Raw genomic sequence first — 13,561 nt, 5'->3', positions numbered from 1 at the left:
GGTGTCTTTTAGAAGAACAAGCAAGTAAATGTCAGTAACTTACACTTCCCTCTCCTCTTTTCTTCCTTGTTTCACCTTCCTCTTCTGCACCCAAAACACCCCTCCCCAAAACTACAGCCAGCTTGCTTGATGACAGCTAAATTTAACAGATCAGGATAACTTATAGAGCGGCTTAAAAAGAAAAAAAATAATCTATTTATTCTGACACTTTCCACATGTACTTCAGGATTAAAGCACACAACTAATTTCTTTCTCGATGATGTCATGTTGCAATGAGCTAATATTAACCATCCATTTTTATGTAAACTGTTATGAATGTTTCTGAAACGTTAAGTGCTTCAGTTTTATCTGATGACCTGATCCGTACCAGAAGAAAGTTTATTAAGTAAAGAATTCTTTAGTTGTCTTTGCTAGGCAACAGAGGGAATTTATGAGGAATAAACTTCTGTATATCTGAAAGTGATCTGCTTGGGACCGTGGAAATCAATTTCCCAGATACACTTTCATTTGCTGAATGCTGTGTGTTTTATGTAAATATTGATGTGCCGCTAAATTTATGTCAGAAACCACGCTAAATTGGTGTAAGAAATGGAGAAATACATTAGCAATAGATTTCTGAAGACTAATGCCCATTTAAAATGTTATTTCATTGCTGAATTTACAAATGGAGAAGTAACCGACCTTTTTCTGAAGGTGAAAGCTACAGCATGTCATGGACTACAGTACAGAAAATGTTGGCAAAGAGGTAGATTAAAACAGCTTTTGAAATGTTTTTTTTTCTCCAGTAATGGTGGTATTTTGTACTAGTTAAAGTACAAGGTTATGCTGTCCCTTATTGCCTCTGTCTTTGCCTCTTTCTCTGGGTTGTGAAGAGCAGCATGGAAATACTCTCCCGTAAGCACCCCTGTGGTGTCAGTAGTGTCCACATTGATTGGTGTAGTTCAATGTCCTTGTGTTCACAAACTCTCTGAAGAGCATCTCTGATGTTTTATTGTGACTCAATTATTCTTTAGGTATTATCTAAAAAACAATATGGAGACAGAGACCTTATGCTCAGATGAGGATGCTCAAGAGCTACTGAGAGAAAGCCAGATTTCCCTCCTACAGCTGAGCACCATTGAGGTCGCCACTCAACTTTCCATGAGAGACTTTGAGTTGTTTCGCAATATTGAGCCGACGGAATACATCGATGACCTTTACAAGCTGGACTCCAAAACGGGAAATGCTCACCTGAAACAGTTTGAGGACGTCATAAATCAAGAGACGTTCTGGGTTGCCATGGAAATTTTAGCAGAGGTCAACCAACTCAAAAGAATGAAGATTATTAAGCATTTCATTAAAATTGCCCTCCACTGTCGAGAATGCAAGAACTTCAATTCCATGTTCGCCGTTATAAGGTAAAGTGCTTCCCGTTTGTCAGACCTGATTTTGTGCTGTCAAAGGCAATTCCGTTAATCTAAACGGAAAGAGAAGAAATAGGTATATCCTGAACAGATTACCGGTGGTGCCAGGCGGTTTTAAGGGAATTACCAAGCTTTTGTAAAGCCAGACTGTACAAATTGATGTATTGTCACTGCCGTCTTCTCCTTCGTCAGCCTCAGAAGTTCAGTCTCACTGCGGTGGTTGATGTGACTGTCTCTTAACTGGAGAGGAAGATTTCGACAAAAGCTTTGTTTGATTGATGAATTTCAGAGCCTGCCTGAGCATTTCTGTCATTTTCTGTGAATCTGGCACCCAATTTCCCTTTTTTTTTCAGTCATTGTTACTTTTTCAGTGTGCACTGAGTCATATCTGTGATGAGATTACTTTATTTCTTCCTTTCATTGTAAGAACTTCCTCAAATCATTCTTGTTTTAGTTAAATTTTCCTTTTCATTCTTTCCTGTCATCTGCTTGCTTCTCTATTTTTTTTTTCTCTTCATTTGCACATTTAGACTTTCTCTTCTGATTTATACTAGATGCTGCTACTTTAACAGTGTGAGTTCAGCGTTTCCTTTATTTGCATTTATCTTACACCCAGTTTAAGGGGAAAAAAAAAAAAAAAAAAGGCGTTGTGATTCATCAGACAAAGATCTGGATTCATGCTGTATCCCAGCACTATCTTTGAAAATAACATTTTAAAATATTTTCTTCCATGCCTAGCCAGGTTATCAAATGGCTTCTGTTTAGTCATACATTAAAGAATTAATGAATTTCCTTAAAGGGTACCGGGAAACCATTGGAGCTGTGGCTACTCATTACATGGTGAATACACATGTGGATACTGAATCTAATTTCTATATTCCGCTCCCTAATTTCTCATGGTTTATTGTAGGTGGAGAAATGACTCTCCCTTCCTGCTTCTCAGTTAAGTCTAATCAGGCCATGGCTGAAGTGATCTTTGATGAGAAAAAAAAAAAAAAGGCAAATAAATTAGCTTTTGTTTTACCCTTATTTCCAGAGGAATATGTTTTTGTTAGCATGTGCCACAGGGGTTCTCCTTCTTGCTCTGCCTTGCATTGCATATCAATACGATGCCATATGTGTCATGAAATAGGAGGATAACCATCCTAATGTGGCATGTAAAAGGGGAGCTGTGTGGTGGCATATGTTTGATTTTTCACATGAGAGAAGGCTTTGTTTGTGGTTTAACAATAGCACAAAGAGAAATGTGGAGGGTTTTTTTAAACAAAAAAACCACCACCAAAATAAGGGTTTTTTTTTAAGATTTCAGAATGAGAAAAAAATCTTTTTAGAATAGCAAATTCAGTAATTATATGATTCTGGATTTACTAATGAGTGCTGGAGAATATCACTTTCCAGGTCTGCAGCTACAAGGACTCTGCAGCCATTGCAAAATTTCTTGAGCAAGATTGGTGACAGATGATGATAAGGAGGAAGGATGTATTTAAATTTATTTATATTTTTTTTATTTCATCCAGATAATTCTGGATATATTTTTACTTAACGAGAATGAGGGCACAATAACAAGTTTTAGCATATCTGCTCTTTCTAATTCTCAGTCTGTTGGGGCTTGTTTACAAACTCCCCATACTCCTCTTAAGTCTTGCCACTCTTGCTTGGGATAAGCTGGCCGCTGTTCTCGCTTGCTACCCTAGCCATGTATTCACCTCACTAATTTTTCAGCCTTTTTATCCTTATTGTGGCATATAGAAGTGGTTCTTAAATTAAATGTGCGTCAGTCCTGTGTTACAGCAGGATGGTTTTGGCAGGGCAACGTGAAATTTGTGGCCTGTGAGTAGGAAGCAGTCGCACTTTTTACAGCTCTCTGAGTGAGCAGCAGAGGTTTATTGTGACGGAACTTGCAGCCTGGCCTTCAGCCAGCTTTACAGTGAACCTTGTGAAAGCTATTTTCAATCCTTAAAACAAAAACCCAACCCTTTACTTCCTTATGAAAGGTAAATGATTCTGCTGACAGCTAATAACGAAGTGTATCTGCCTTACAGCGGGTTAAATCTAGCACCAGTGGCACGTCTCAGAGGCACTTGGGAAAAGTTACCGAGCAAGTATGAAAAGCACCTCAGAGACCTTCAAGATCTTTTTGATCCGTCTCGAAACATGGCAAAATACCGCAACATCCTCAGCAGCCAGAGCATGCAGCCTCCAATTATTCCGCTTTTTCCTGTTGTCAAGAAGGATATCACGTTTCTGCATGAAGGTAAAGTCAAACAGAGAGAAATAATAAACTAAAACATTGAATATGCTTTAGGCCTTTCTTCAGTGGTCTGTGATTCAACAGATGTTTCAAAGAAGCTGCCACCAGTAGGATGCTTTTGATGCGTCCTTTGTCGGAGTAAAATAAATCAGAACTCTAACCCTAGACAAAAATTAAATGCGTGTTTTAGTGTTTTAAAAGCACTGCTTAATCTGTCCTAAGGTTTAGGGTGGAAGAGTAGGTGAGTGTGGTCACAGTTACTACTGGTAACTACTTCAGATATACTTCTCTTACAGAAACTTGTTGCTGCGATGTTTCTAGGTTTTTGTTCCATGTTGTGTCTTTCAAACAGCTACGATGATATAACACCTCCTACTCTTGCTTTCAGCATTTTTCAAGGGTTTTTGTTTAAACATTTCCCTTTTTTATTCCTTTTACACAAAGTTCTGTTCACAATCGGTTAAGGTTAAGCATTTCCAAATATGCCCACTTCTTGCTTGTGATGTTTCAGAACAATTTGAACTAATTTCAGAATGTGAATGCTGTTGATGTCAGTTCTATATTTATATGATTTTAACATCTATGCCAGTGAGTTTGGGCATATTTCACTCCTTTTCCCTCCTACTAGTACTTGTTACTTTAGAAATAGATTACAAAGAGTAATGCTAGATAGTCTGAGTGGGCCTGATTGTCATTTGCGTTTTGCCAGAGTTTCCTGGGTTTTTTGTTATTTTGCTTTAAGCAATTTTGTTGATGGAGGGACGAGGAGGGTGATGTGGGGGTCTTAGAAACACCTTTCCTGTTAAAAAAGTATTCCTTACTCTTTTTTTTTTTTTTTTTTTTTCTTCGTGTGTATGTGTTTCCATTATGCAGGAAATGATTCTAAAGTGGATGGCCTGGTAAATTTTGAGAAACTCCGAATGATTGCCAAAGAAATTCGCCAAGTTATCAGAATGACCTCTGCAAACATGGATCCGGCTGTCATGTTCAGACAAAGGTGTGCAATTTAGAAAGACAGTAGGATTGAAGGTGTCTCAGCGTGGGTAGGGGTCTGGGTTTGTGTGTGCATCACTACGTTAGTATTTCATTGTGTAACTCACCATTGACATTCACCATCAGAACCACAATCTTTATCAAGTTAGGGCAGTGCAGTTGATGTTTCCAAGACCTGCTTTTAATGACTACTAAACCAATTTGTTGTCTTTAAAACCAAAGAAGAATAGGTTCTAACTTTAACCATTCATATTTTTGCTAAATAAAATGTTATAAGAAAATGTTAGTATCAGTAGAGTTTTGGGAGAGGTATAATATTGGGGAGGAATTCATATAATATATATATATATATATATATCCAAAAAAAGAACCTAAATCACCCCTGTGTAAAACTGAAATGTTGCTTCAAAACGAAACTCCACTGATAACACAGTAAAAACAAACAAAATATTTTTTTGTATGTTCTAAACACAGCTTGCCCCACCTACATAATATTTGATAAGTTCAGGCTGTGAGCAGGTGGAAGGTGTTTTCTTATTTTTAATTTTTATTTTTTTCTGATGCAAAATAACATCAGGCTCCGTTTTAACAAACTGCAGCCTAAAAGCGCCACGACTTCTAATCTGGTGCTGATTAGCTCCAGATTCCATTTAGTGGAATTAAATAATTTCCTTCATCTGTTTGCTTCCCATGGCTGAACTAAAAGCATCAGCGAGTCCACTGTGATCCCTGCACATCCCTGCCGAGAGCGGGGTGGTTGCTTGTCCTTGTGCTGTTCGTTTGCCTCTCAAACAGACAAAAACCCTTCGGGATGCCCTTCAGGGGAGGAGTTGGTGACGAGGCGATGTCCTGTGCTGTGTCACTACACGGATTCTACTTCAGCAAAAGCCAGAATAGTCTCCTGAGGCATTTGTTCCCTGTGTAGTGCCCGCAGCAGAGCTCCCTGAGCACCGTGGAGGGAGCTTAAGGGGCAGTTGCTTGGGTGGAGCGTGTTTTGTGCAAGCCCTAAATAAATTCCAGTTGATAGCTCACCTGTGCAGCTGGAATTATCCTCAGTTTAGGGATCAGTTACATCTGCGCGGTGGAAGGGGATAGCGGGTGCGGGGACGCCGAGCGTCTGTAAGAGCACGGGGAGGTGGTTCTCACAGACCATCATCGATCCTGCCTGGCTTTTGCTTTCAAGGCTGACTATCAGGATAAGTATTTTGTTTAAAATCAGTCCAGTCGAGGTTTGAGACGAAAATAACAGATGCCTTGATCATGCTGATTAAAGATGGATTTGTTTCAAAGTGGAGATTCACCTCCCTACTATTGGATTTGAATTAGCAAATTTTCCTTTTTAACATAAACAAAAAGCTACTTACTGATAAGTTACGATTTCTTTTCAGAAACTTTGGCATTCACAGATGAAATCAGTCCATAAATAAATTTTTCCTGATGCCCTGTGCACTTTCTAAGACCTAATGAAGTCTGATCAGTAAATGAATTTAATAGTAAATAGTTACCTTTAGTATGTCTTTCAGAATTACAGAAGGCGTTTTAATGACCGTAATTTAAATTATGCACACTGACATAAAATGCTTAGGCATCTAATATTAAAGATAGTGCAAAGATTAAAAGAAAATAATTCCATGTTTTCACATCATTTATATTCATTTTCATTGCCTGTGGTGTTTGATCTATCAGTTTGTGTTATGAAGCACCAATAATTGCTTTTGAAAATTAAAAATGAGCAAGAAGGGATGTTTGTTAGTGGTAACATGAGACTTGCTAGCAAGTTCATTACCGATTAATATAAAGCATCTAGTTTTTCAGCGTATATTTGGCAACTAGCTTGTTTTCCAGCAAGCAATCAAGAGAAAACAACATCATAAACTTGAATACTGATGATGATTTCTCATATGCCTACTGCAGTCCTAATGCAAAGAATAAATTAATTTAATCACACTTTCTGCAATATGAATAAGTAAAGCAGTTTCACTCACTCCGTCAAAATTGAATTTGACTTATGGGAAATACTTAGCAAGAAAATTTAATGCGTGTTTGGTTTGTAAATTCATAGGTTAAACTTAAAAATAAACAAAAAACTGATAGATGTTCTTCCATTTTGAAGTATTTGAGCAAGTCCTGCCCTTGCATTCCATTAAAACATTGTGTTATTGTTTGAGAAAAATTTTGCTGTATAGAAATTTTTTCTTTTCTGTTCTTTCCTGTCTACATCTTTCTTCCTGACTCTCAACTGTTTTATTTTTTTCCTGTGCTTTTCTGTTCAAATACATGCTTCAATGTATATGGCTCTTGCTTACAGGAAGAAGAGGTGGAGAAGTTTGGGGTAAGTGTAGAGATGAATGCAACTAAGATAAATAAAGATTATGCAACTCTTAACATACTGCATCCTCCTCGTTAGTGCATGCATCTGAAATACAGCATGCATTTTATTAACCCTGCAATACATATTTTTTGGAAAACAGGAATGAGGGATTACAGTCAACGTTATACTGCAGCTATAAAAGTTCTGAGTTGCTTTTGTGGACAAGTTGTTTGAGTTTTGGCTTTATGCATTAAAAAAACCCCACCTGCTGTGCAGTTTGGAAGGCAGAGTATTTGGGGAAATAAATAATTTGCTTTGTAAGATGTAACAGAAGAGTTTAAGTCATTCTGCGATTTAAACTCTAAGGATGCTTTGAATTATGGTGCATTATATATGATAATGGTATAGTAATTTCCCCCCTGAAGTTTGAGTTCATGCTTCAGAGTATTTATTTTTAGTACATATTTACAATATATCTCACATTTCATACACCAAAATCCTCACTGGTTTCACTGGGACTCTCGACTGTGCAAGCACTCAATAATGAGAGTACTATGATTGGCTTGTGAAGCTCCCGACTGACACGTGGCAGGGACTTTAAGGTGACTGTAGCCGTATTTTATGTGTTTTTGCTCGCAAACTGTTGCCTGTGTGCTTTGTCCTCCCTACAACCCCTTTGCGAGGGGAGAGGGAGCCTGGTGTGGCCCTAGTCGTCAGCAGAGAGTGCCCAGGCACTTCTGCGCCGAGAACGGATTTACCCCCGCCAGCAGTGATGGGGACAGTGCCAGAGCTAGACAAACTGGGAGAGCAGGCCTGGATACTGGTCCCTGCTGGGAAAGCAGCATCGTGTGGATGCCCGTGGTGCAGAGAGCTCGGCTGGCAGCGCTGGGTGGGTGATAATCATCACGGGCACAGAGCCCCAGGACCCAGCTGGAGCCACCCTGCTTTCTAACCCTCGGGGTTACTGTGAACACAAGTGAATAAAGAAGAATCATTTCCAAAGGAAATGGAATTAAATTGCCTTAAAAAGTCGAGTCCAGACTTAAAAGAAAAACAGCGTGTACATAAGCAATAAAATATTTATGTCATTAAAAATAAACAGAATGTAGTTTCCTGTTTCATTATATAATAGAGACTAGTTTAGTTCTTGCCCATAGGAGGTAGGAATGTCCCCTTGGTCTGAATAGGTATGAACAGCCCATCATGCCTTCTGCTGCTCTTTGCCTAGAATAGCATTACTTTTTTGTTTAATTGAGCCATAATTTTCTATCAGTTTGTAAGCTTACATTTTCTCCTAGATTGATTTATCTTTGAAAACCCTGCAGTCAGCCGTTTCGCACCATTTCTTATTTTTTAGGCTCAGTGTGCTCGATTCCTTAGACTTCCTCAAACAATATGTTTCATTCTGACTCTTGTAGTCACGGCTCTTCTGTGCTGGAGATTGTTTATTCTTCCACTTGTGATTCTGTAAACACACTCGAGATCTCTGATAAACATCTTTACAAATAATTTAGCCTTTTAAAACAAAGTTACTCCTCTGAATGTTTTAAAAAAAAACAACCCATAAACAACTTTAAACAACTTTATTGACACTTTCCTTTAGAATTCACGTGAAACATATGCTGTGATCTCCATTTATTAAAAATCTCCGTTTATTAATAAATGCATACGGACTGGTGTGGCCGTAGGGCTTCTGACAGTTGAAACAGAGGTGACGTGTGTATCTGAACCAAGATCAGTTAGTTGGTCGCTGACTCGGTGGGAACAGGAGTGACTGTCAGGGAGAGCAACTGATGTATGTGAACTGTTTGGGGATTATTTATTTTTGCTTCAGTTGCTGATAGAATTGACAGCTCAAAATTAGGAGCTTTGAGGAGCGTTGTCTTTCCTAGATGCACGTCTGGGCAAGTCTGTGTATTATTGCTGCTTTCCTGACTTCTGTTGGGATCCATTTATTTTTTTTTTTAATGAGCTGCTCTTCTGTGAGTGTTTTTACTTAATTGGAGAAAGAAGTTAAGTGTGTAATATAATGTACTTTGCATATTTAACATAACTTTTCCCCTAATTTAAGCACTGTCAGAAGCTCAGTGTTCTAAGAGGATTACACCAGTCACTCACGTCTGCACTCAGCTGAGTTGTGAGAAGTTTCTGTTGCTGACAGGGGGGTACCAAATGCCTTAAATGAACAAAGTCGCCGAGTTTGTCCTCTCTTAACCATCCTCAGTTGAAGTAGTGGGTTTTGCAGAACAAGACTGCGACTCATTAGCAGAGCTAAACGGGTACTTTACGCAGCGTTGCGCCTCCTTCTTGCTAGCTCCACACTTTCACATGCAGTCTTTTTCTGGACTCAAATTGCTGCTATCAATTTACCAGAATTTTTTAAGACAAGTGTTGTTTTAATGCTGTTCATCTTTTTAACTCATTTGCATCAGCATGCACTAGCCCTAACTGAAGATTATTGGTATTAATCTGCTTTGGCGTGTGCTACTGTAGCTCCTCATCGCTGTTGAGAACTAAAAATTTTACCACTTTGCTCTTTTTTTTTTTTTTTTTTTCTAGATCTCTGAGCCAGGGCAGCACAAACTCAAACATGCTGGATGTACAGGGAGGTGCTCACAAAAAACGTGCCCGACGCAGCTCACTTCTGAATGCCAAGAAGCTGTACGAGGATGCCCAGATGGCGAGGAAGGTGAAGCAGTACTTGTCCAACCTGAATGTAGAGACGGACGAGGACAAAATCCAGATATTGTCACTTCAGTGTGAGCCTGCGTATAGCACTCGTAAGTACAGTGGTCTACAACAGTGGCATGATCTATGGAATTTATAAAAATCTTGTTCCTTCCCTAGAAATTCTCATTTAAGATCTTTCTCTTCTCTTTTCAAGAAAAAATGCTCTAGTAAGTGCTTGTTTGTCAGTTCATGTACTCACAGCTTCAGCAGGCCAGCATTTATCTTCAGTTCTTGGTTGAACTCAGAAAACTTCAGTGACGTTTTCTATTTTGACCTTTAGTTCTTAAACTGTGTGTCTTTTCATCAGACTGGAAGGAAATTCAATAGTACATTAGCTCTATTCTTGCCCTGCTGTCCTTGTACAGAATTAGGAAGGATAAAAGTAACATTTACCATATGAACAGCAAGAAAATGAAAAGAGACAAAATCAATATAGAAACTGCAATGGATTACAGCTTAGAATAAATGAAGATTGTTGAGAAGGAGAAGTTAGGTCAATATTGACTGATGGGATTGACATGGCTTGACAGTCAAAAATTGAGGGCTGCAGCAGGACAGTTTCCATAATTTGAGCTTCTGTGCAACTGTCTAATAAACAATCTGTTATCTGACCTGCTGTCTTACACAGTTCAGTAAATTCTTATTTAAAAATGAGAAATGGTAATTGCATTTTATTTTGATCCTTGGAAATTTTCACTTGATTGAAAGGTAGGTTTGCTTCAAAACGAAAGAGTAGCAACCTTGCTAATCAAAATAATGTTTCATACTTGTCTGTTGTCCAAATGCAGCATTTTAAGACTTTTTTTTGGCCTCAAATACTGTTTTGTCTCTGACGAGGTAAGTTTAAAGCATGACTAGGAGATGGCAGCTTGAAGATAAGATTTTAAGCCCTTTCCATTATTTGGTGTTAAAAATGCAAATCCTTGTTATTTCCTAAGGTGCCTTCCTGTGCAATTTTTTTTAACAATTCCTTTTAAATAGCACTGACGTAGGAATCCTGGAAAGGGCCATCCTTGACTCCTTCTGTAAAAAAAATGTTAAATTCTGTGTATTCACCCTGGCTTTGTGCTTGTGGTCACCAGAAATCACAGGTAGCTCTGAACAGAAATAGGCACGGCATCGTACATGGCCAGTAGAGATGTTCTGCTTGTGCTGTGTTCAGCCAGGTATGTAATAGTACAGAATGCTCCTACTTCGAGCTAACACCATTGTGGGGTTTATGCTTTGCTCCCCTGCCCAAACAATAAATTAAAGCATGTCAGGATGAACTCTTGATAGATGATCTATGTGCAAACCTCACAGGTGGCCGTACCATGCCCAGGAGACAAACATAAATGTTATGAGGTTGGTTTTCAGTTATTTTAAATCTTAAAATCTTGTTTGCACAGTGCTAGCCATAGATATTTGGAAGTTAAAAATAGGGAATATATACTGACTGTTTTACTCCATGTAGTTAGGCACATCGAGTCCTTTTTTTGTTAAACTTCAAAAAAGGAAAATGACGGTTGATACGCATATAAATATACAGTAGAGTGGCATATTATTAAAGTACCTATTTTTAAAAGCCGGGGGAAAAAAAAGCCCAAAACCCCAGGTAATCTGGTTGAGATTCTGCTAGCCCTGCAAACTACGGATATATAAAGGCTGGGGGAGCAGTGCAGAGCAGGAGGGAACTGCCAGCCCCCTCGTGGTTTTTGTTCCGGAGGAGTGGGAGCACTGAACTGCTCCCAGGGGAGTTTCTCTGCACTTGGTACATTTACTTAAATTTTAACCAAATTGCTTTGAGTTGGGGAGCCCTGGTACGTGATTGTTATTGTGCAGACAAGTTTTTTTGCCCATAGCCAGAAAATTAGGAGATAGAGCTCCCCAGTCTCTCCTCTTAGTAGTAAGATTCTCCTGGCTGTGCTGGCAGAAGGAATGAGGAGCAGTAATGCTTCAATCCAGACTTTTCCAAGGGAGTTGAAGGGAAAGTCAGGTGGCCTTAACTTCAGAGTTTATTAATTGTTCTGCGATTAAAGTAGCAACGGAATCAGTGCCCTGTGTTGTAAATCAATTGTGCCACCTAGTGAAAGGTTTGATGCCAGCTGCAAACCAACCGTTCCTTCTCCCTTCGGTGGCACTACGTAATTCTGAAGGAGATGCTGTTATGCTTTTGCACCTTACGTACAAACATCTAAAATTCGGACTTTAATTGTGGTAGAAATCATTTTTTTGTCTTTTGATAAAGTACCTCTATGACACTTCAGAGAGTTTAGGTTTTTTAATGCCGTGGCACGTAACAACCTCTTCATTGTAATGAGATAGGTGTGTTTGGAATAAAAATGGTTTCAAATGTGTTTTATCTTATTTCTTCTTACCACGGTTGCTTTGTCTGGATGGTTGTACTCAGAATGACTGTAATAATCCTGCAATTCAAAGTGCAAGGTATTTATGTGCCATTTTTCCATCACAGTGACAAAGAATTTAAGTGAGAGAAGAGGAGGAAAATCCTCAGAAATGTCGCCAGTACCCATGAGATCAATTGGCCAAACCACTAAAGCCCATCAGCACCAACAAAACAGGATGAGCCAAGTTCTTCAGGTTCCAACAGTGAATTTATACCCCAGTAGGAAAAAGGGACTGACAAAGGAGCACGTCACATTCAGTGAGTATCTTCAGTTCACTTGTCTGGAGAGTTTTATAAATGAAGTAAATAAGAGGGAGGAGCTGGGTGGATTGTTTGAGATACTGTTATGCTTCATTTACCTCATTGACTTGGAAACAGCTGAAGCGTGTTGCTGTGTTTTGAGAGGGCGTGCCATTTACTTAGTCATTTGCATGGTTCTTTAATAATTCTTTTTAAAACAGGTGCTGTCTCCAAGCGTGCTCTTGCTTTGTCGCTTTTCTTTAGGTAGAACTTGTTCTAACTAAAGGGATCTTAATACCTCTCTTGAACAGGTCAGATGTAGCGTGTTAAGTCTTTTACTGTGTATTTCTGCATTCTAAAGGGATCTTGCACAAATGGAGTAGAACAACATTGCTTGTTTCTTTCCATGACAAAAATGAAGTATACTATATTTAGGTGAAATCATTGAAACAAATCACAGACGTTAAATATTTTAACCTCTGGAACACCATTATAATAACATTATTGTCAAATGGAACAACTTAGGTTATTAGTTGCTCCTAGGGAGCATCAATTTTTTTCTCTTTCTAAATTTGCTAGTTGCAAAGCAGTATTATGGATTACAATGGTGGTTTTTTGACCTATTTGCATAACTGTTGTATACAATTGTGGGTTATTAAATGAAGTTATTTGCAGTCATTAAATGATATTAAATGATTCTGTGATACATCGAGCATCAATATCTGTTAATATAGCTTCAGAAAACAACATATTGCAGCATATAAAATAGTGCTTCCAGTTAGTATTTATTTCAGGTCTCTCCTAAAAGCCTGTACACTTGATAGGTTCCGGAAGCTTTGCTGAAAGGTGTTTCTTCATTCCCATGTGTTAAGTGTTCAGTGTTCATCTCACAAGCTGAACTGAGAACTTAAATGAACTCCTCAGCACCGTGTCCTCTGCGAGGTGGTCTAATAATGAACAAGAAATAGCAAATCACTGGTCGGTGAAGTACAGTGGCACACGGGTTTTGCTAAACTTGCCAAGTTGTGAATAGTGCCCCTGAGTGCAGATTTGAGAACTCCTGGTTGTGAAGATCTTGAACTGACTTGCTGGCTACGACGCAAATTGTTTTTAACACTGCCCCAGCAGTGTCATGAGCAGGGGTTTCCTCCAAGCTTTACACATTACACGTGTTTTTAGTCTTTTGCCAAAACCACGACCAGTGTATCTGTTGCAATGGTTCCTGTTAGGACCTGGGGTGTTTCAAC

At 38.8% G+C, this 13,561-nt stretch overlaps 1 protein-coding gene across 5 annotated transcripts in view; it reads left to right on the top strand.

The window, feature by feature from the left end:
- The window catches only part of RAPGEF6 (Rap guanine nucleotide exchange factor 6), a 132,902-nt gene that overhangs the window by 101,100 nt on the left and 18,241 nt on the right, over positions 1–13,561 (top strand). For 4 of the 5 annotated variants that reach the window (XM_074915671.1, XM_074915673.1, XM_074915670.1 and 1 more), the window contains 6 exons: positions 1,014–1,397; positions 3,446–3,657; positions 4,528–4,651; positions 6,956–6,979; positions 9,518–9,738; positions 12,141–12,332. In XM_074915671.1, coding sequence (XP_074771772.1) covers positions 1,014–1,397; positions 3,446–3,657; positions 4,528–4,651; positions 6,956–6,979; positions 9,518–9,738; positions 12,141–12,332 — 1,157 coding nt within the window. The remainder of the gene's footprint in view (positions 1–1,013; positions 1,398–3,445; positions 3,658–4,527; positions 4,652–6,955; positions 6,980–9,517; positions 9,739–12,140; positions 12,333–13,561) is intronic. The other variant, XM_074915672.1, reaches the window with a different exon arrangement.

The sequence above is a fragment of the Athene noctua genome, chromosome 12 (genome assembly GCF_965140245.1).
Source record: "Athene noctua chromosome 12, bAthNoc1.hap1.1, whole genome shotgun sequence".
Taxonomy (NCBI): domain Eukaryota; kingdom Metazoa; phylum Chordata; class Aves; order Strigiformes; family Strigidae; genus Athene; species Athene noctua.
The sequence above is the reverse complement of the archived record's forward strand: the minus strand, read 5'-3'. Positions and strand labels throughout refer to the sequence as shown.